The sequence below is a fragment of the Herpailurus yagouaroundi genome, unplaced genomic scaffold (genome assembly GCF_014898765.1).
Source record: "Herpailurus yagouaroundi ecotype Mexico unplaced genomic scaffold, PumYag 355, whole genome shotgun sequence".
NCBI lineage: Eukaryota > Metazoa > Chordata > Mammalia > Carnivora > Felidae > Herpailurus > Herpailurus yagouaroundi.
The window spans coordinates 2413546-2436801 of record NW_024412572.1 but is presented as its reverse complement, the minus strand read 5'-3'; the positions used below and the strand labels follow the sequence as shown (position 1 = coordinate 2436801).

General features: G+C 49.5%; 1 protein-coding gene and 1 long non-coding RNA gene across 2 annotated transcripts in view; one reads left to right on the top strand and one right to left on the bottom strand.

Annotated features, from left to right (window-relative positions):
• Positions 1-23256, bottom strand: part of VWF (von Willebrand factor) — a 138075-nt gene that overhangs the window by 92369 nt on the left and 22450 nt on the right. The window contains exons 7-10 of the mRNA XM_040462716.1: positions 10116-10332; positions 8330-8452; positions 7335-7446; positions 6511-6557 (exon numbers count right to left, since the gene is read on the bottom strand). Coding sequence (XP_040318650.1) covers positions 6511-6557; positions 7335-7446; positions 8330-8452; positions 10116-10332 — 499 coding nt within the window. The remainder of the gene's footprint in view (positions 1-6510; positions 6558-7334; positions 7447-8329; positions 8453-10115; positions 10333-23256) is intronic.
• On the top strand, positions 10340-11218 carry LOC121021992 (uncharacterized). Its single transcript, XR_005786769.1, has 2 exons — positions 10340-10461; positions 11129-11218. It is a non-coding gene; the product is annotated as an uncharacterized LOC121021992 (long non-coding RNA).

Here is a 23256-nt window from a genome sequence, read left to right as displayed (position 1 = left end):
TTGTGGGAGCCCCTAACTTGTAGCCAAGTCAAACAGAAGCAGGTACCATGAGAACCCAGTACTTGTGATTAGCATCTGAAGTGGGGCAGTCTGGTGGGACTGAGCCCTTAATCTGTTGGGTCTGCACTGATTTCAGGTCTTTGTGTCAGAACTGAATTGCAGGACACTCAGTTGGTATCCAGAAAGGCAAAGAATGGGTTGGCTTGGGGGAAAAGCACACAAATTTGGTGTCAGAAGTGTTGTTAGTAGGAACAGATCATGTCCTCCCACTGCACTGACCCCAAAGAAGGGCAAGAGTGAGGGTCACTGTTCGTGGAAGGCAGAACAGAACAGGCAATAAGGTAGGGGCAAGGGTTATCCCAGCTGATGTATGAAATTCCAAATCCACTGGTGTCACAGGAAAGCCTTTCTCAAATGGCTATTTCTCAGAACCCACCACCATTCTGCAGAGTGATATGGCACTTTGTGTCAAATGTCTTGACCCTGTGGCAATAAAATGGGTGGGAATTCTTCCCCTGACCTTTCTCTGTTTTCTCAGGAGCGCTCTTATCTAAGTATGAAACTGGACTTGCGTTATCTCTGACAAGGCGAAGGAAAAGAGAGGTCAACGAGAGAATGTACAAACATTCAAAAGCAAAACTTCCAGAGCTAGAATCTAATCCTCCGATCTGATTTCCTGCTCTGCCCCCCGCTGGTCTGTGTTCTGAAGTTTCTCAGGAATCCAAAGCCTAAATATTACATTCAGCTCATTGCCTCGGTACAACTGAGGGATGGAGCTGCAAGGCAGGTAAGCCGGGAACACGGATGGGTAGGCTGCCAGGTACCACTCAGCCCTGGGGGCTGGGACATTAGCCAGAACAATGGGCCACGGGGTGCAATGCTCACCCACTCTGCCCAGAGCAGGACAGCCAGGACATGCCCAGTCAGCTGGTCAGCCAGCAAAAGGCAGCTCCCAGCAAACAGCTAGCCCACCACCAGACAGGCCAGGTGGGCAATAGAAGTTTGGTGAATGGATGAAGAACAGGTGATTCTTAACACAGTACCAAAAGTAGAACAGCCAGGAATTTTCTTTTTAAGCTTTATTTATTTTTGAGAGAGAGAGAGAGAGAGACAGAGTGTGAGCGGGGGAGGAACAGAGAGAGAGGAAGACACAGAATCCGAAGCAGGCTGCAGACTCTGAGCTGCCAGCACAGAGCCTGACACGGGGCTCGAAGCCACGTACTATGAGATCATGACCTGAGTCGAAGTCGGACGCTTAACTGACTGAGCCACCCCCGCACCCCTGAACAGCCAGGAACTAAAGCAGACCCACTACATGAGTAAAGATCCTCCCTGATTTAAAAAAAAAAAAAAAAAAGGAAAAGGAAAAGATATCTCTCATCTGATGGAAACACATTACCTCTTCTAAAATAAACCCTTTTGTTTGCAGGAAGTGAGCCCTCTAAGGGGCTTCTCTGCTCAGCCCATCTGCTTCCATGCTTTTCCACGCACCCGACAGAAACGCCAGCCCACAGGCCTTTAGCAAAGGAACACAGACTTCCCCCAACGTTAAGTTTTCACCAAAGCCTGCCTCTAAATCACAATAACATAATCTCCAAATGCACAAGATGCATTTCTAAGTGCTCCGTAGGTACCATCTCATTTACTGCTCCCAGGAGGCAGTCCTCATTATCCCCAGTTCATAGATGAGGAAACTAAAGCACAGAGAGAAACTCGCCCACGGCCCCAAGGTGGTCAGATGGGGATTTGAGCATGAGCATTCTGTCTGCCTCCAGAGCTCAAAGCACTCACACCACCCAACACCGCCTCATGGCTTCGCTCCTGCAGTTTCTCATAAGCCTAATTTTGTGAGAGCTAAGCCCGATATCATTCTGATCCTGGGCACACATGGGCCCATGCCAAGGGCCATAGGTACAACTGAGTCTGGATATGGAGACTGAGTGGAAGGGAACCCCGGTTTCTAAAGGGGGTGCACTGGCCTGTCCTGACAGTGGCCCGGCGTGACTCCAGAAACCCCAGTATTGGCCGGGGCAGGTCCCAGGAGACTTCGCATGAACTCAGGCATTCAGATCTCCCAGGCAAGCCCAGGCACCTAGGAAAGTTTGCTCTCCCTGGACAGGCATTGGCCCTGATCACCCTCTGTTAGCCAACGAGGAAGTCTGTCTTCCTTCCTGAAAGCTTCAGAACAGACAGCTTGAATCCTGAGGTTGACTTACAGGGCTGTGTTAGAATGCATCAGAAATTATCCAGAACTAAATGAGTAACAAGTTACGTCAAGGCCCTCCCCTGTCTCACGGCCAAGCTCAAGGTAGGCCCAGGCTCTGTCTTACCCTCCTGCCCCGCCGGCCCCAGCCACACCCTGCCTCCCACCACCCTTTCCCGTGCCAGACACCTCTGCATGTGTGCCTGTGTCTCAGCCCTTCTCTGACTCCGCTTAATGAGGCAGTTATGACTGTGAGGATGAAAATGGCTAACATTTATTGAGTGCTTATTGTGCTTATTGGAAGCTCAAGCAACAGCTTCCATGAGATGAAGCTGCTGTTATCATCCCTGTGTTAGGATGCTGATGAGGAAACTGAGGCTACAAATGATCAGACAGTTTGCTAGATGTCACCCAGCTAGTAAGTGGTGGGACTGGAATCCCAGCCAGGCTGACTGAGTGCACAGCCCATTCCCTCGGCCCCCTGCAATGCTACCCGTCCATGCGCACAGGATGGGCAAATGAGAAGCCCTCCACTCCCACCTTCCCAGCTGCAAGAAAGAACCTTCCACACTCTTCCATCAGGAGTCTGAAATTCTAACCAGAGCTTTATGTGTTTGAGGAATAGTCCCTATTAATAGGCATACTCCTTCCTCACTGATCCTAACCAAACATTTATGGTTCAATGGGAGCCAAATTAGCAGAACTTCTCTGGGCAGTGTGTTTTGCAGAGGATGGGAAGGGAAGCTTGAGGTTACAGAAAGGGAAGTCTGCAGACTATGGGGAAACCACAGTTATGCCTGGAGCTGCCCTAACTCTTAACCAGAACAGAGGGATGCAATGAGCAGTGAAGGCCTAAGGAGCATTTAACAGAAGTTCCAGCCCCTCTCTATATAGACTGATGCTCTCCTGGGCAACTTCTTCTCCCTCCCATTCCCTATACATATGTGCTGTGCCAGGTAGCTGCTAAGAATCTCCCCCTGCCATGGTCCCACCTCCTATATTCATGTCTTTGTGTGATCCCCTCACCTTGAGTGTAGACTAGACATGTTGACTTGTTTATAGTAAATATAATACAGCAGAAGTGAAGGATGTCACTTCGGAGATCAGGGTTTTAAAAGACCATGGCTTCTGCCTTGACTGCTCTCCTTCACTCTCTCTGAGTGATGTCAGAAGCCAGCTGTCATGTCATGGGGCATCCCCAGGGAGAGGTCCACATAGTGAGAGGCTAAGGCCTGCCAACCATCATGTGACTAAGCTTCAACGTGTCCTCCTCAGTCCCTATAGAGCCTTCAGATAAGACCATACATAGCCCAAGTCAACAACTTGACTACAGTTTCTTGAGAAACCTTGGGCCAGACTTAGCCACACCCAGATACTTGACATATGGAAACTCTAAGATAATAAATGTTTGTTGTTTGCTAAGTTGGGGTAATTTGTTACACAATAATAAACAACTAGTACACTCTCATCTTATCTCACAGAATCAAAACCCAGCTCTCTATTTCTAAGGCTCACAATGTCAGCTCTTCCAGGGACTATGGAAAAGCCACAGCCTGCTCTTAGCTATACTAGCAAAGCCAAGTATATCCCCTTCCAGAACCTTTCCATCAGAAGCTCTACCAGCAATCGTCACGCTGAGGGCATAAGACAGGCCCACTGCCAGCTGAATCATGGCAAGGAATAGAAATATGACTATGTGCTATAGGTAAAAACGGAGTGGGAGATGACCAACTAAACTCCAGTACTAGAAAAAGACGGTCAGAGCTGAGGCTTTGAATATACAGAACGAAAGCTTAGTGATTGTGTTGGCAAAATATCAAACTACCCAGTAGACTCCAGAGTTGGAACTGGTTATCTTCCCATTAAAGCATCAAGAAAATTTCTTTCATCCTCAGCAAAGCTAGATTCTAAATTTTGAATTGAAGACCAGGGAATTGTATTGTCTGTTCCAGACCAAGCATTCCATCATGTGCACAGTGAGTGTTCCAGTCATTGTTGGATGGGTAGATAGATGGATAGATGTATGGATGGTGGATGGGTGGATGGATGGATGGATGAATGAATGGATGGTTGGATGGATGAATGGACGGACAGATGGTAGATGGACAGATGGATGGATGAATTGTTGGTTAGATGGATATATGGATGATGTTTGCGTGCATGGATGGATGAATGGATGGATGGGTAGGTGGGTAGATGGAGGGATGGAGGGATGAATGGATGGTTGATTGGATGGGTGGGTGGATGAGTGGATGGGTGGGTGGAAGATGCTCCCTATAGAAAGTGGTAATTAATAATTCTTAATCTGGGGGGCACCTGGGTGGCTTAGGTGATTGAGTGTCCGACTTCAGCTCAGGTCATGATCTCGCAGTTAGTGAGTTCAAGCCCCACGTCAGGCTCTGTGCTGACAGCTCAGAGCCTAGAGCCTGCTTTGGATTCTCCCTCCCTCTCTCTCTGCCCTTCCCCCACTCAAGCTCTGTTCTCTCTGTCTCTCAAAAATGAATAAACATTAAAAAAAATTTTTTTTAAAGAATTCTTAATCTGGTAGTCAATCTGACAAAACACAGTTAAGTAAATTCCTAATTCCATCCATTGTGGCTCACAGATCTTATACAGTGAATGCTTATGAATTAGATATTAAAAGTTTTTTCACAAGTCATTTGCAGCAACCTTTTATCTTTCAAAGGATTCCTTAGGTCTTTCACAGGGTGTGATGATGTTAAATTGGAGCACCGGTATCAGTGACAAGAACAATCTTTTGTCCTTCATGCTTCCTTTAAAAATTGCACAGAAGAGGGGTGCCTGGGTGGCTTATAGTCGGTTGAGCATCCAACTTCAGCTCGGGTCATGATCTCGCAGCTTGTGAGCTTGAGCCCCACATCAGGTTCTGTACTGACAGCTCAGAGCCTGGAGCCTGGTTCAGATTCTGTGTCTCCCTCTCTCCCTGCCCCTCCCCTGCTAGCGCTCTGTCTCCTCTCTCTCTAAAAAATAAACAAACATCAAAAAAAAAATTTTCTTATTTTAAATTGCACAGGAGATAAACTGGCTGGTTGGCCATCCGTGAGCCAGAGTAGTTGACCTAGCCCTAGTGCCCACTTTCCATCTAGTTTCAGAATATTTCCAGTATAGTGGACATTGAGTAAGTTCCTAAATGACCCTAAAGCCATAGGCCCCAAATATGATCCTAGTATCCAAGCTCAAGCCCCTGGTAGCCCACCAAAGCCAATGTGGTCTCTTGGGGCCTAAGAGAGGGGAGCCTGTTATCTGGCTATTTGTCTTCAGTTTCTTATTCCACTGTACAAACCATGGGAACCCAAAAAGTAGTATCCAGCATATGATCTGAGGCTGAGCTGGTCTTTAACCAAATGTGGGGTCTCTCCAGAGCTCATGAAGGATGGAAAGACCTTCCTGCAAAGGAATAGATTGATGACCAGGAAGGGGAGTAAAGGGAAGGAGAAAAGTAGAAATCAGATAGTTGGAGTATGAGTCCTGTCATTGTCTCTTAGCGGCCATGTGACACTGAGCAACTTATATAACCTCTCTGGCTCTGCTTCCTCTTTTGTAAACCTAGAATAAACTGCACCTGCTTCACAGACTCACCTGCAAAGCGCCTAGCACAGAGCCTAACACATAGCAAACACCACGTGAGTGAGCACAAAAGGGAAAATTATCAAGGGAAGAGCCCGTGTTATTGGGGAGGGGAGGGGTGAGGCAGAAGGGAGCTTCTAATGGGCAAAGTTTGCAGCAAATAGAATAGAGTTAGGGCCAAACAGAAGACCAAGTAAAGGGCCGAGATTATACAGCAACTTTTCCTGTAAGGAGATTTTCCAGGGAGGGGAGGGAGTAGAAGAAATCATTTGGTGATCTGATTTTCCTAGCTCCTGGGCCATTCTAAGATCTTCCTATCAGGCATTCCAGAAACTTCTCACTCTGAGCTTAAAGAATTACTGGGCCCTTCTTCCTCTTAATTTCCAAAGAATTTGCATCATCTTTGTTTAGTCAACTGTGACCTCACAGTCCTTACAGCTCATTCAACCATAATCCTTTGAGCAAACAGGTGACCAGAAAACAACAATAAAACCTTAGACCAGGTGCATTCTGCCCTTTCAGCTACACAAGATGTCCTTCTGCTGGCCCATGAGTGGGTTAGCACAGCTGGTATCAGAAACCACAGCTGGAGTCAGGGGGCCACAGCTGTGGTGCAGAGGCCACCTCCTCCCTGCCTTGAGATGTGGCCCTCCCTGTCTGGCAAGGATGACACACCTCTCCATTCAGAGGAGGGAGGGAATGAGCAAAAGATCACCTACCTGGGCATTCTTCATTGCTGCAGACCCACAGGCTATTTCGGCAAATGCTGTTGGGGAGAGCAGCACAGGTCATGGGTAGTTGTGCAAACACAAGGGCACATGAACAGATCAAGAGCTCGTCACAGATACCACAGCCCCCAAAAGGAAGGGATCTGGGAAGAGAAAGGAGCTGGCGTGAGGGGGGATCTTTATGAGGTTAAAGGTGAACAGCACAGGGCTGTGGCCACAGAGGAATCTTGGAGATCATGCCAAGGGGAAGAAGCCCTGATGGAGAGATGGAAGAAGAAAACCTAGGGGACCCAATGTCCCTGAAAATCCACCAGCCACCCAGAAAATTCCTACTCCCCCAACTGCTCCCTACCCCCACACAGCTAGGGGAAGAGAGATCAGGGGGGCTGCTGAAAATGACAACCCAGGACCACGCCAGGCAGCCCATGGGGACTCCTGGGAGACAGCCAAGCAAGGAAACAACAGCAAAGGAAAGAGGCCTGGATGTGGAACAAAAGGTTATGTATTCAAGGAGAAAACTGCCTGTGGCGTGGTGACTGTCATACAGTCCTTCTTCAGAGAGAGCCATTAACTAAAGCATAGTTTGGGGGGAAAGCTAGAGATGATGTTTGCACTTAAAGCGTCCTTCCCTCCCTGACCCCCTCCTCTAGGCCCATCCATAACACCATCCTTGCTCCTCGTCAACGACTTCTCCACCCTCCCAAACCACCTCATCTCTGCCTCTCCTCCCTCTGCCCAACCAGGTCCTGTCACACCTTCCACTACCCAGTGCACCCCCTCCCCCGCCCCAGCCCACAGCGCACCGCCCCAGCTACCAGGTGTTGCAGTCCTGCGAGAGGGAGGCTCCCGGAGGGTACCGCTTCCCGGCGTGCACACACGAACACTCAGCGCTTTCCACGCAGCGGCCTTCATCCAGGAGCTGTCCCTCTGTGTTCAAGGGCATCGAGGCAAAGACTCAACTTACCATCATTGCTCATCTCCCAACTACAGAATCCCCACGAATGATCACAGCCGAGGGCTTCTTCCAGGAAGCTCAAAGAACCTGTCCTGCACTGTTGCTCTCCCACGTTTGTGCAACCTGGGAGAGGGGGATTATGAATCTCCTCTCTACTGCTGAAGAAATGGGGGAAAGGGCTTTGCTCAAGGTCTACCAGTGAGGGGGTCAGGAGTCTAGGCTGAGGGCTTCTCCCCGGAAGCTCCAAAAACTTGTTGTGTGATGCTGACCTTTCACATTAATGCAATGAAAGAGAGGGCATTATTAATCTCCGTTCCACAGGTGAAGAAAGGAGGCAAGAGTTTTGTTCAAGGTCTTCCCAGTGGGCAAGCCAGGAGAGTCCAAACACACAGGCCTCACTTCTCTGTAATTAAACGGGGTTTTCCACCAAAGCTCAGTCTCTCCTGAGAAAAACTTTCTAGTGCAAAGCTCTCTTTCAGTTGAGCTCACGTGGCAAACCCAGGAGACATTTTAAAAGATCGTTCACTCAGACCGCTTCCCTGACACTTCACTGAGAAAACAAAACCGCAGCTCAGATTGGGTCACATGCTCCCCAAACAAAGTCACTGTTGGAGCCCAGACCATCCTTCTGTTTCCTAGACACACGCGCTTTCATGGATAGAGTACAACAGGAAAACATCAATTACAAATAAACGCCAGCTCAATCCTGATCACTAGGTACAAAGACTTTTTAAAAATAAATAAAAGGCTTCTGATTTTAGCAATAGGGAGCAAACACAAGTAGCCTTCATCTGGCTTCCCCAAGCCCAGGGCACTGGCAAGGTCTCGGATTTGTGAATAAAATGAGTTTATTACCAGGGCAGCTGCAGCCGTCCACGCATTGCTCCTGACACACTTCTTTGACGTGCAGGCTCTGGCAAGTTCTGGCGCAAGGGGACACGCATTCCTTATACTCCATGCCAGCAGGACATGCCGGTCCTGAAATGGAAAAGCCAGGGGTCTCCCCAGAGCAGCTCCCTCCCAGAGAGAGCCTCATATGTACTCAGAGCCTTCATGTTCTTTTGCTGCTCCCCTCCGTCTTCAGGGCCCCAGGGGCCTTCTTCACCCCAATGGCACCCAAATGGCCAATATGCCCTCCAAGACCATCCTGCCAACCACCCTCCCCTGAAGGAACATCTTCCATCTTGTAAGGCCTGGCCAAGACTCAACAGGGTCACCTGGGACCACCACCCCTTCCCCTCGGTCATCTGTTTTCCATGAAGAGCTTGGGATTTTTTTGGTCCCTTTCACCTAAAACCCTCTCAAAGTAATACCAAACTCCTCTAAGCTGAAAATAAATGTCCTCCTGGGGCCAAACAAGAGGTAAATGTGTCCTCCATCACACCCCTCCTCTAAGGGCCCCACTTTCCTCATGAACTTGGCCCCAAAGGCCCCACCCAGCACGGGGTGCACGCCATTCATGCCCACCTTCCCCACGTGGGTGACATTCACTCCACATTTATCTTCCACTGTGCTGCAAGCCTTCGGAGCCTTATCGCCTAAGCATCTGTCCCCTTCCGCTGGACCCAGCTCCTCCTGGGCAGGGCCTGGCTCTCTTTAGTCTCTCGACCTCGTGGCTAACTGAGGCTCAGAGCAGCTGAAGAACTGGAACACACCAACGCTCTTCTCTGGGCTTCACAACACCAAACGATTGTCCCCAACCCCTTCTCCTCCAAGATACGTCAGGCATCTCCCCCTACCCTATCTTCAAAAAACTAAAAACTCAGCTGCTCCACCTCACAGAGGAGAAACCAGCTGCTAATTACCCCCTTCTCACACCTCCACAGCAAAGATAAAAGCTCTAATTTATAAACTGAAAAAACACACACTGAGAAACATGTATGTGGTGTGAATATCCGGCTCCCCGCTCTGTCTCTATCAGCCGGGATGACCTGTATGATTATCGCAGACTGTCCATCTGCATGGCTTTTGATCTAGGGAAAGTCTGCAGAGAGAGGAAGCTTCTTACAAGGTAACCAGAGAAGTTCCTACTCAGTTACGATAATGTGGGAATGGTGACAATGACAATGATGAGGGGCCCACTGAGACTGGGAGATCCAAACCCCAGGCGTCACCAAGTGAGGTGGGGGGGTGGGGGAGGGACAGATAAGCACTGTGGCCAGAGGAAGGAAGGCTGGGTTAATACAAGAGAAGGATGTAATGACAGCCTGCCAGGCTCTCCAAGATTACCCCGTGGATAGTTGGGACAACGCCCTGTTCCTCGTCAATTCAGACAGGCAGGCAGTGAGGATGTGAATTGGGATCAGGATGGCTGAGGGTCCCATGAGGGAAGGAGGATGTTTCTCAAGTCCAGGCAACAGATTTCCCGAGGGAGTCGGGGGCAAGGGGTGGGGGGGGGGGGGGGCATGGCACAGAACAGAGGCATGGGAAGGTCTTCCCAGCTGCAGCTTTCAGGGGAGGGGATCCCGCCTGCGGGCCAGCCCTCTGTGACCAGGTGGCCCAGGCACTGAAGGTCCTGCAGGCACTGGCCGGTTGGGGTGTGGCAAAGGCCCAGGATTGTGACACTGTCCCAGGGCTTCCCTAGTGACACTCCAGGACAGACACCACTCATGCCCAGCTGGGAGGGTGGGTGCTGACTTACGGCATGCAGTGTGGTCGGTCCAGCCGTACAAGACCATCCCCTGCTGGGCACAGGCCCGGGCATACTCCAAGAGGGCCACGCATGGGCACCGCAGCCCCTGGGCACAGGTGCACAGAGTCTTTTCACACAGGGCCACAAAAGGCTCGGGGTCCACCAGGGGGTGGCAGCGGGCAAACACCGAGGCACTCTTCAGAAGCTGACACTGCTCCCACGGGCCCTGCAGGAATGAGACACCACCTCAGTGCGGAACAGCACCCCGCAGTCCCGGCTTCCTGAATGTGGCTCCACGAAGAAGCACTCTCGCCGGGAAAACCGAGGAAGCTCCTTCATTCCTGACATCTAGGAGGTGCTTATCAACATTTGTCAGATTAAAGTCTCCAGCCATCAGAGGCAAAATCCTGAACTTGCTACAAGAGATGGACAGAGACTCAGGTTATCTCCCAGACTGAGCCCTGAACATGCAGAACCCACAGCACTGACACTCTGAACAGCAGTGACAGGCGGGGTCCCAGGAAAGGAAGGAGCAGAGGGAGGGGAGTGAAGGGTGCTGAGCTTGGAGTCGGGCCATCAGGAATGCTGACGAGGCTTTGCTTTGCACTGACCCAGCAGCCCCCTCTCCCCGTCTGGGTCTTCCCCACCATACAGGAGGATATGGCACCAGGAGCTGCATAAAGCAGACACTGCTGAGATTTACATTCAGCATATCGGGGTGCAGTACATTTTCCGGGCATTCACCAGGTGATTCCTGGGGCCAGACGGAACCAGCTCCTACCCGCAAAAACAAGCTAGGATTCTAGAAAATGTCCCTGAGATCCTCTGCCAGGCAAGGGCTGTCCTTGGATTTTGCCACCTTGTTGATACCCTCAACCCAACAACACAGGGCAGGTTCAGAATCGTCATTGACTATTCTAGTAACATGTTAGCACAAACATCCCTATATATATTGTACTTGTAAACATCTCTGTGTTCTGTGTCTTAATGATTCTAAATGTACTTTTTTTTTTTTTTTGCAGTTTAAAACCTCTGAAGTTGGGAGGTACAGCTTTAGAAGCCATTCCCCATGAGCTCCTTCTTTGCTGCAAATAAAATTTTCTTTCTGCAACGAGATAAGATAAAATAAAATAAAATCTCTGAACTTAGTGTGCATCTTACAATCAATAACACACTTCAATTGGCAGCTTTTTTTTTTTTTTTTTGATTTGAGAATGTCTTCTGGACTCTCATCCTACAGAGTTTCATTCAGCCGTCTTAATAACCGCTAAGCCATCTGACCTGGTGTAATAAATCCTTTTTATTCAAATTGTCTAGAGTGGCATCTGTCCTCTGTGTCAGAATATTGATCAAAACAAAACCCAAAGAGAATGTACAGAGCACATAAAAGAATTTGTTTTTAATTTGTTCACACTATTTTCAAAGTAAATCAGGCAACTAACTGAGTTGAATAATCACTGGCCCTGATAACAGGCTTCCCCAGTGTGATTTCTCGGCCTCTCACTCCCAGTTACTTTCCTTCTCTTTGTTCCTCAGGTTTTCTTTCTTAGTGATACATGGAACAATGACATGTCCTGGACTTGAGACAATACAGTATGGTCACCATAGGTGCTCCCTGCTGGGGCATCAGCTTTTTCATGCATACACATGCCCTCAGACTGGAGAATTAGTACATGGACTTAAAACCTTCGGCCAAGGGGTGCCTGGCTGGCTCAGTCGGTAGAGTACGAGACTCTTGATCTCAGGGTCGTGAGTTTGAGCCCTTTGTTGGGCACGGAGCCTACTTAAAAATAAATAAATCAATACTTAAAAAAAAAAAAAACAAAAACAACCTTCAGCTAAAAAGAAAGAACTACAAGAGCATCTCAATGGAAGGCTGAGTCCTGAAGGATAAACCAGAGCAAATCAGTGTTCACAAAAGGGACAGTAAAAAAGAGGGAAGAAATTATAGGTTTGAAGAGAAGGAAATCCAATCTGCTCAAACTGTACCAAAGGATGGCCAGAGCAAGCCTGTGTAAATCAAGAGCCAGGCTGGGAGGGGGGTCTTTTGTGGCAACGTGGAAAGCCCGGAGGAATAGAAATCTGACCCAACACTGCTCACCATCCTCAAGACCCGCCCTGGCAGCTCCAGGGACAAGCTGTGGTCCCAGGGAAAATCCACATCCTGCCCACAGGGGCCCTGAGCTGGGGCCCCCGCACCCCACCGAGCCTGCACAGAGTCTGCCATCGGAACTAGGCAGCAGGGAGGAATGTCACAGCTGCACCTGATCACACCGACCCGGGGGCAGGAGGGACTCCGAAGGAGGTCCAGGGCCAGCTGGCCCAAGCAGTTGGGTGTGGCTGGTTCCCTCCGCCTGTTAGCAAAGCCGCAGCTGCGAGGGCTGCTGAACTGCGAAGCTGCAGCTGCAGACCTGCCTGCCCGGACAATTAGCAGCCCCACGTCTTGGAAGCCAACGGCTGAGAGCGGCACTCCCTCCAGGACTCCACTTTTCTGGCTTCCTTCCCATCAGCTTGGAGACTCCACACCCACTGTGCGGCTGAGAGCGCGCTCTGGCTTAAGCCCAGCTCTGCCACTTCCTGGCAGTGGGGACTGAGGCAAACCTCCTTGCCTCGCTGGAGAAGGGTGTCCTTGGGTAACATGGGAATGATACCAACAGGCGCTGCCTCGCAGGTGGTGGGAAGGCACCGCAGTGCCTGGCACTGAGCAAGCAGTCGATGAATGAAGATGGCAGAAGGGTCACCCGTGACCGCTGAGGTCTTGGGCTATGGCATGCCTCCTTCCATTTGCCACCCTGAGCCCTTTACACAGGGGAAACTGAGGTCTCTGAAGACAATGCCAGGAAGAGTCCCTGGACTTGTTATGACTTCACAGCCCCAGATGTGAGTTTTGCCTCTTCCACCTGCTAGCTGTATGACCTTTGGCTATTTGCTTAACCCCTCCTCCTCTACAAAATGGGGATAATAGTAACAGCTCCTATCTGATGAGATGGTAGTGAAGACTGAATGAAATAACCCATGTAAAAGTTTCACCTAATAAATGGCGACTCCATATTATCATCATGGATCTCCTGGTCACCAGAGAATCCTGGTCCCTCCTGTCCCTTCTGCCAATAGGCTTATCCTCCAGAATGGTGGGCAACTCACCAGCAGGACAGAAGGACATCTTTGTCCCTTTCCCCCCATCTCCATCTCCCCAGGCTAAACAGGGATGAATGGTTGCCATGACAACATTATCACACTACTATCATCTTGGAGACTCCGAGGTGAACAGAGGGGCTGCTCTCCTTCATCTGCTATTTGAGAGGCTCATACTCCTCCGGAACAAAGTGGGTTTCTTTCAAGTGGGGTGATGGGAGAAGGACCAACTCTTCTTTGCACCAGGCGGGTCTACAACTCTCCTCAGGCTCAGGGGAGGAGGCTGAGGCCTGCGTCCAGTTCTTTCCATTCTGCCATGGAAATGCCCCCATGGAAATGCCACAGCGTGCCCCATGAGAAATTTCCCTCAGAGAGTGAGGTTCCTGGACCCTTAAAGGGCAGCCAAGGGTGTCCCAGAGAAGACTGGATGCTCAGGCTCTTGCCTACCTTTCTCCTCACCCACAATTTACAACTAGAGAAAAACCCAAAAAGGCAACTCCATGGGATGATAGTGTCATCACCCAGGCTGTAGGACAGCGTCTGGAGCAGCCCACAGGACATCTCGCACAGGCACAGGGACCAGATACCTAGGGTTCTCACCAGCCAAGCACAGTGTCAACCAGAGGAAAGAAGAGACCCAGGAGTCTAGACATCTCCTCCCACTTTGAGAGTGATGTGGGGCAGAGGCCGGCATGACCCATCTCCAGCTGGCCCAAAGATGTCTGTTCCCTGCTCAGAGGAAGAATGGGACCAGTATTTCAGCACATTTCCTGGGAGGTCCCTTGAGGTACTAAATGGTTTATAGAAAGCTGCAGCAAGAAGGGTGTTTTCTGACTATTCGCTTGCAGGATGGGAGTGGATTTCTGCAGAAACAGCCACCTCCCTTCTTAGAACAATGCCTTTGCCCTCTGTGTCTGCACCTGAAAATCTGGCTAGGATTTCTTCCTCAACAGAGACAAAAGGGAAAGTTTGTCTTTCCATCTTGCCCTACAGTCTTCCTTCGGTCAGCTCTGGCCTGAACTTGGCCTAGTAGGTCATGGTAGCATGACCACCGTCTGAGGGCCCCCAGTGCAGCATGGTGCCTCTCCCCCCAGCCTTCCCCACTCCACCACAGGTAGCCCTGCCAGGCCAGGCCAGGTGCCAAGACAGAAAAAAGTCCAAGATGGAGCCGACCTTGTGTCCTCTCAGATCCTGGGGAGAGACGTCGTCAGGTAGGAGGTGACCAAACCTTCACTCAGCAAGCACTGGTCATGTGGTCTCTAGGTCTCTAGCATATGCCTAAGTCAGGATACAAGGCAAATCTGACGGTGTCCCACCACAGCCTAAAGGGCAAAGTCCTAGCTCCTTAGAAAGGCAGTAAGGCCAGGCTTTTAGGATCTGACTCCAGCTCATTCCCACCCCCACGCCCCTTCTCTCGCATCACCCATGTCCCCAAAGCAAACAGTTATTTCAGAGACCGCCTCAGCACTTGCTCCCACAAACTTGCCCTTCATGAGCCTGCAACACCTTCAAAGAACGCAAACCTCCTCGGGGAAAGGCAAGAGAGACAGTCTTTCAGATTTGGAAACTGAGGCATAGAGAGAGTAAAACATTAACTAGGTCAGTGGTTCACAAAGTGTAGTCCAGGAACCTCCTACGGATTCCCAAGATCCTTTCAGGGCTCCATAAGATCAAAAATATTTTTATAATAATACTAAGATGTTGGGGCGCCTGGGTGGCGCAGTCGGTTAAGCGTCCGACTTCAGCCAGGTCACGATCTCGCGGTCCGTGAGTTCGAGCCCCGCGTCAGGCTCTGGGCTGATGGCTCAGAGCCTGGAGCCTGTTTCCGATTCTGTGTCTCCCTCTCTCTCTGCCCCTCCCCCGTTCATGCTCTGTCTCTCTCTGTCCCAAAAATAAATAAACGTTGAAAAAAAAAATAATTAAAAAAAAAATAATACTAAGATGTTATTTGACCTTTATGCTCTCACTTTTTCATGAGTGTCCAGTGGAATTTTCCAGAGGCTACATGGTATGTGATATCACAACAGACTGACTACAGAAGCTGACATGGGAATCCAGCTGATTTCTCTTAAGCCAGATAGGAAAGAGATTTGCAAAACTGTGAAACAATGCCATTTTTCTCTCTCCACATTTTCTGTTTGAATTTATAGTTCTTTTTATTAAAAAGATGGCATCCATGTTAAATATAATGTGTTTATTATTTTTAAGTGAATATGTTTTACATTTCTGTTTTATTGTCTAATATAGTATGTACCAATAGAAAATCCAAATCCATAATCAATAGATAATCCATAGAAAATCTCTTTCCCGGGGTGCCTGGGTGGCTTAGTTAAGCGTCCAACTTTGGCTCAGGTCATGATCTCGCAGTTCATGAGTTCACGCCCCTCACTGGGCTCTGTGCTGACAGCCCAGAGCCTGAAAACTGCTTCAGATTCTGTGTCTCCCTCTTTCTCTGCCCCTCCCCTGTTCACACTGTCTCTGTCTCTCACAAATAAATAAACATTAAATACATAGAGAGACAGAAAATCTCTTTCCCATCCTCTATCATTTTTAAGAGTGTCAGCTAAGTAATTTACAAACTGCTGTACCAAGCAGGGCTCAAAGCCTGATTCCATCCCACAGGTCAGTCACCTGTCACCAAACCACCATTTACGTGGTTTTCCACACCCTCAATGTGGAAACTGCCACATTGGCGAGCCACACCTCGCCAACTGTTTCCTCACAACCAGGTTAGACAACAGTGTAGTACAGCAGATAAAGCACAGGTTTTAGAAGCATGGTTGGACTGCAATCCCAACCCTGTCACTTCCATAGTGTGTGTGTGTGTGTGTGTGTGTGTGTGTGTGTGTGTGTGTGTGTGTAGGAAAATTATCTTGCCCCTCTGCACCTGTTTCCTCACCTATAAAGAAGGCAGGGTGTAGCAGAGATTGAAATTTGCCCAGGATCTGTTCTTCCCTTTTTTCTTAGTCATAGAACCTTCAAATTTCAACTGTCTCCTGGGCACATGCCCGCTGGGAACAAAGATTCTATTTCTTCACCTCCCCAGTTGCCAGGAATGGACATAACTAAGCTTTGCCTACTAGGACATAAGCAGAAGGGTCATGGGCAACATTCCAGGCAAGGTCCCCAAAAGGAGAGGGCGCTTCTTTCTTAGCTCCTTCTCTCCCCACTGCTAGAATATGGTTGTGATGCTTGAGGCATGAGCTGCCATCTTGGACCATGAACTGGAAGCTTCACGTCAACAACAACAGAGAAACAAGACAGAAGGACCCTGGATCTCAATACTGTGGTACCCTGTGCTAGCCCTGGACATTCCACCCAAGTTCTCTACACCGAGAAAAAGCAATAAACTTCTATGTTGTGTAAGCCCTTGTTACTTTGGGTGTACAGTCACTCACAGAGGAACCTACTCCTAACACAGACAGCAATACCTATCGAAGCCAGTTGCTGCAAAATAAAACCAAATGAGGTTACACAGGAAAGGCAATCAAGGGCTTAGAACTACTATCATCGGTCTGTTGTCCATACTAGCCACACAGTTCGAAAATGGTTATCCTCCTCAGCTCTCTGCTGAACCATTCTGGCAGAGACATATGATGGTCAGCTCTTTTGCACACTTCCAGCATCTCCCTGGCTCCAGTGCCCGGCAACGGCTACTTCTATCCTCCTTCATCTCTTGTCTGTGGTGCCAGAGGCTGTCAAGAGATATCTAGCCCAGCTCCATCAGCCCATGACTTCATCCTGCCCGGGTGGGTGCGCAGACCCAATTGCAGCCCAACATAATCACATTTTCAGTTCATTAAAGAAGTCCAGGCCTCTTCTCTGGAGATGCCAAGGCGGTTCGAGGGAGGGAGACAGAAAAGAAGCTCATCTCCCCAGTGGCAGACAGCGGGGAAGAGAAAAAGCAGTGGCAAGAGATCTAAAGCTTAGCTATTGTGTTTGTTCCCAAACAGCTGACGAAGGACAAGGGAGGGGGCATTCCTAGGACTGAAGTGAACAAAGAAAGGAGAAGCTAATAAATAAAGTGCAAGATTGTTCACCCAGGCCCTGATCTTTCCAGCCCTGGGGTGGGTGTCCTGTGGCTGCCCCTGGGGGAGGTATGGGGGCGCCTGGCGCCTGAACTGACCCAGAGTAGTGGGTTCAAGAATTCACCCCTGTGGTGGGGCACAGTTTGTCATTGGTCAGCCAGCAAGGATGGATGAGGGGGGGTGGCTGATTCTATTTATATCTTCTAGCTGGCCTGGGATTCCTACCCACATTCCAAGATCTGACTCACAAAGCCCCCCTGAAACTGGTTGATAGGTTTCTACCAAATGGATGTGTTGTTTTGTTTTGTTTTGTTTTGTTTTGTTTTGTTTTGTTTTGTGGAGTTGGACATTTCTCTCTCTGAGGTGATTGGGGTACAACCCTCATGAGAAGTAGGGTAACTGGATATGTCACAGAAGTCCCTGTATCCCAAAGGACCCTCCTCACCCTGTGCCTTGGTCTTCTGGGAGGCATGTGAGCAATCGTCAGGGATCAGGGCAGGGCTTGGCTGGCTGGGAGAAGGGCCAAGCACCACCCTCAGGTTCCCGGTTTGGGGTCTGTCCAAGCTCTGGGGGTGGAACCACTCTACTCATCCTGCTCCCAGTAAGGAAAGATCATCAGCTTTGTGATAGGAGCTGACTCCCTGAGCTAATACCATTCACCATTCTTTTGGTAATTCGTCCTCTACTGACCCAAGATGGCATTTGCATTTTCTCTTTCATGGTTGTTCAATTTGTCTTATGTGTTTTGTCCCCTGAACAGGACTGCAATCCAACTTTCATAGTTTGGTATCACCCAAGCCACACAAAATACCTCAATAAATATGTTCGAATAGGCACCATCAGATTCTTGCTTATTCTCCTCCTCACCAGAGGGGAAGGAAAAGGGAAAGAAAGCCACTTGTTAAGGGATTTTGAGATTCTTATGTTAGGAAGGTCTTTGAATTGAAAGCTTGAGTACTAAAACCTCATCTGACCCTCCTCAAGGGTTCGTCAAATAAGTATACTAAAAAGTCGTGTTCTGCTTGATTTGAGGGTAATCTCTGAAACCCTGTGGCAGCCTCTGATCTCTGCTATAAGGCTAAACCCCCAAAAGCACCCTGGTCAAGGTCATGCCCAGCCCACCACAAGCACATGGGCTCACTGCCACTCTGAGTTATGAGAAGCCTAAGAGTCCTGACATTGATTTAAAAATTTTCTTCTGCTCCAGACACCTGCCTGAGGCTGCTGCTGCTGCTGGAAAATTCACCACCAGAAGGCTGAGTGATAAATGGTGCACTCGGTCTTCTCAAGAAAGACTGGCCATCTCGAGGACCAACTCTGGGGAATACAGAGAGAATCCTTGCAGCCGGAGCCACGAAAGCAACCTCACATGCAGATGGCAGCAGCAAAAGCGGGAGATGGCCTTCCCAGTCTGGGAGAGGTGATCCTGGGGAGGAGGATGGCTGCAGCAACTGCATTTCCCAGCGGAAGTGAGGCCAAGGTCATAACCATCGAATATATTTCCGCAGGTCATACAGTGTGCAATGGCAATATGCCACGGGGTTATCGTTCACATTGTGGACACCACACATGTCCACGTACATTCTATGTACATTTCTAATGATTATTATGGTGATTTCCCAATAGGCAGCAGTAAAGTGCCTTCAGGAAGGGGCACCTTTTTCTAACTAGCAAGAGCATTGGATGGACCAGCTGCAGCCTTGGGCTTCATGCTATAGTGAGCACTGAGGACAAAGACAGGATCCTTTTATAAGATTCAGCCCTTGCAGACAGTACCCAAACTGAAAGAATGTAAATTAAAAAAAAAAAAAAAAAGGCAACCTAACAATGTTTCTAAAATGGTAATTGTGTAGTAGAGTTACCTGAAATCATCATTAATTATCTGAGCATTTAGAGCTTGGGGCTTCTTACTACTGGGTCTGCCACTCTGAGCTCCAGAATCTAGCAGCCCTGCCTTCTGTTTCTAAAGCTGAAAAAACTGTAAATTTGCATGCAATCAAACAAGCCATTATTCAGTCCCAGTAGAGAGGCACTGGGTTTTGTTGGCATAACAAGGAAACATTCATCCCCTAGGTATACGTAATATGACCTTCCTCAGAAGAAGCTAACTCCTTGCTACCAGCCTGGAAAGAAGGTACGCCCCAGAGAAGTGGGAGAATAGATTCTGGTGGCTCTCAAGAAAAGTTCTTAGGTCAATGCAGTCTTCCCCACAGAACATTCTGCCACCACAAAATAGTCCTTAGAGCCACAATGGCAAGCACTTGTAAATGATGCCCATTTACCAGACCTGACTTCTGAACCCAGGGGCCCAGGGGACTAAGCAGGCTGTGAACAATTCCTTCCAAAGATGGCACTAATCACCTCCCAGGAGATGAGTCGCTGTGCTTCCCAACCAATGAGAGCACCCCGGACTTGAGTGAACACAACCTGACTGGCTGAGACAAAGTCAGGTCTCCCTTCTCAGGTAAACAACCCTGAAGCTAGTTCTGAGCTTGAAGGAGTTTGTGCCTCGGGAGGTCTGGTGCGTTTGGGGGCCTCAGCCCAGCACTAAGAACTTGGTAACCAATTTCTCAGGCTGCTCCCAGGGCGCTGGTTAGTAAGGACTTTAATGCACCCAGGAGACAAAGTGAGTAGCAAGCCTGCAGCTGGAGCCTCCAAAAGTTGGGGGGGTTGGCAGGGAGACAAACAAGGCTTCTCATGGATTCTTTGTCCCTCCTTCCCCTTCGTCTCCAGGAGACAAAGTGCCCTGTCTCCCTCCTCAACTCAACCCAGTATCAGGTTCTCCATGTGAAAACCCTGTCTTCATCTCCCACTTCTTATGGATAAATGGGAGTACTCCTTTGTACTCCGAGGGTGGGGGAATATCCATCCAGCACTTACTCTGTGCTGGCCTGTGTTTGCAAAATAAAGTAAGACAAAACCCATGCCCTCAAAGAGCCATTCAATATCAGAAGGACTTATGTGGCCCCACCACGACCTCACCACTGCAGCACCCCCTGCCTTAATCCCACCCCTGCCTAGCAAACACTGAAGGGTGGAGAGAGTGAACCACCTGCCAGCCACAAAATGGTAAGTTAGGACGTAAAAGACAGAAATGATAAAAACTCTCTCTTTCTGCCCCTCACTGCACATGATCCTTGAGGGCACTCAATCTGAAATTCACTTGGGTTACCAAGCAGCTCTGGAAGAAAATTTGGCTTCTGTCACTTCCCCACCCCTTGATGTGGCTGTGTTCAGACATCTTCTCTCCTTTTTTTTTTTTTTTTTAATTTTCATTTTTGAGAGAGAGAGAGTGCGAGCGGAGTAGAGGCCAAGAGAGAGAGGAACAGAGGATCCGAAGTAGTCTCTGTTGCAGACAACAGAGAGCCAGAAGCGGGGCTTGAACTCACAAACCTCGAGATCACGACCTGAGCCAAAGTTGGACACTCAACTGAGCCACCCAGGCGCCCCCAGAGCCAAAGTTGGATGCTCAACTGAGCCACCCAGGCGCCCCCAGACACCTTCTCTCCTAACCTCGCACTGGGCTCAGCTCCCCAAAAGGAACGGGGTTACAACTGGGAGGAGGGTGGGGGGAAAAATTTAATTTTAGAGTTTATGCTTAAAGTCCTGAGTGTGTCTGGCTTCTTCCCATCCCATAGTACAGATGCTGCAGCAGTGAGCAGACAGCGGGAGAACATCAGGAGCCAATAAATAATGATAATAATAACAAGAACAGCTCATAGGATTGAGCCCCACCGGGCTAAACAGCCTACCCATAGTCTCTCTCTCTCATCCTGAACTGTGGTCCTGTGCAGCGGCCACTCTTCCTATGCCTATTTTACTCTGCAGGAGCTGATGCTTGGAGAAGTTCATGTCTCACTCAGAGTTACAGAGCCAGGAAGTGGCCTGACCCCACACCCATATCTTTAGCATAATGCTGAGGCCCACGGATGAGAATATCAAGGAACTACCAAGGGCAAGGACCAGATATTTCAAAGTTTTCCTGGAAATAAGAGGAAGCTACTCTCTTCCACACAACCTCACTCTCCCCTCGGGTGTTAGAACTTGGTCTGCCTCGGTCAGTGGCTGGTACTGGGCTACGTTCCAGGTGCCACGGATGTTCGTGGGCTAGCCAGAAACCTAGCACGATTGAAACACTGGCAACACAAAAAAGAGGCATGGGGAATGTGCTTGTTTATAAATTGGAAATTGTGTTTACAATCTAGGCAGCTGGATGAAACATCAAGTTAGAATAGTTTTCCTGTGCCTGACATGGTCCTTGGTTCAGGAGATCAGATTGTTCCACAAAAACAGAAAAGACTCACTGCGTGAGTAACCAGCCAGTAATGAAGCGCTCTCTCTCTCTCTCTCTCTCTCTCTCTCTCTCTCTCTCTCGTGTGTGTGTGTGTGTGTGTGTGTGTGTGTGTGTGTGTGTGTGTATTTTGCTTCTGGAGTAGGAGAGAGCTGGAGTTTCTCTACTTTTGTGCAGACTTGGGGAAGATCAGACTTCTGCAAGGGCTGACTGGGGGTTAATACCATGGAGGCTGTCCCAATCTCCAGACACATACCACCGCCTAATCCCACTGAATGTTTATTGCAACTTATTATAAACTGACTTTCTAGCCCAATCCACAGAAACACACAAATTTTTAGAGCTGAAAGGAACCGTAAGAATCCTGGAAGCCAACTCGGGAGGGAAAACTCAAGGGCCACAGGCAGAGATAACAAGCAGCCTGAGGCAATGCAGCCAGAACAAGGGAGGAGGGAGGGGGGTGAAGCCAGAGACAGTGAATTCTGACTCTGAAGCTTGTTAGCTGGTGACTTTGGCAGCTACTTAACCTCCCATGGCTGTGATTTCCTCATCTCCCTGCGGAACTGTACAGGCCCACTGTGGCCTGTCAAGTCCTGTCATGGCTGTGGTCCTGGACAGAAGCAGGGACCACCCTCTTCCTGTGGGATGGAACAGGGTGGTTGCTCCCTGGATGGAGGCTGGGAGATGGTGCTGTTAAGTGGCCGGCTCCACAGGGGTTGTAGGGTACAGCGCAGATGCCCTTCAAAGCCAAGGACTCATCCACTCACGGCCTAGAGGGTTGGCTGGTAAAGACTCACAGCGGAGTCATCTGCAGGCATTGCCCTCAGCCCAAGCCTCCCTGCCCAAAGGAATCCTATATCCAGTGACCAGCGGGTCAGTACAGGCTTGTCTAGCGGGGCCACCCCAGCTTTCAGAGCTCCTTGAAGGATCAGCTGAGGCCCCAGTTGTAACTACATGGCTGTTCACCTTCCCCACACCCAGCATGGCCTCTCTCTCCCCCTACAGATGCTGCTCCTGACAGGTCCCCAGTCATTCCCTGCACAGGGGGGGCCTGACTTACAACACCTCCAAGAAAACCCCCAAGACAGTGAGTCCCTGCCTCACTAGGACAATCCCTGTGCTGACAAGGGCCCAGCTTCACCCCAGTGACAGGCTGTTTCTCTTCTCTCAGCCCCAGCAGCCCAACTCCAAGGGGAAGTAGGGTCGTCCATCAAGGGAGGTCTTTCCCCACCTAAAGCATCACCCTCCCAACACCCTAACCACCAAGACACAAAGGCTACCACCTGAAGAAGGTAGAGGCAGGATTCAGTCCTGTGCACTCCCTCCCGCCAGACCCCCTCTCCTCCAAGATGAAGGTTCTGGTAGTGGGGTCCTAAGAGGCAACTCTGAAAGGGAAGAAGCTTCTGAGGAGCTACCATATGATTAGAAATATGAGCTGCAGAGAAAGGGATGGGAGGTACCACCGTCGGTACTGAGTCTCAGGGCAGAGGCACACAGACAATAGGAAGCCATGTGACCATAGAGGCAGCCACTGGATTGATGTGGCCACAGGCCAAGGAATGCCACAGCCACCAGACACTGGAACTGGGAGTCTCCCCTAGAGCCTTCCAAGGGAGAGCAGCCCTACTGACACCTTGATCTTGGCCCAAGGAAACCAACTGAGACTTCTGGTCTCCGGAACTATGAGAGAATATAT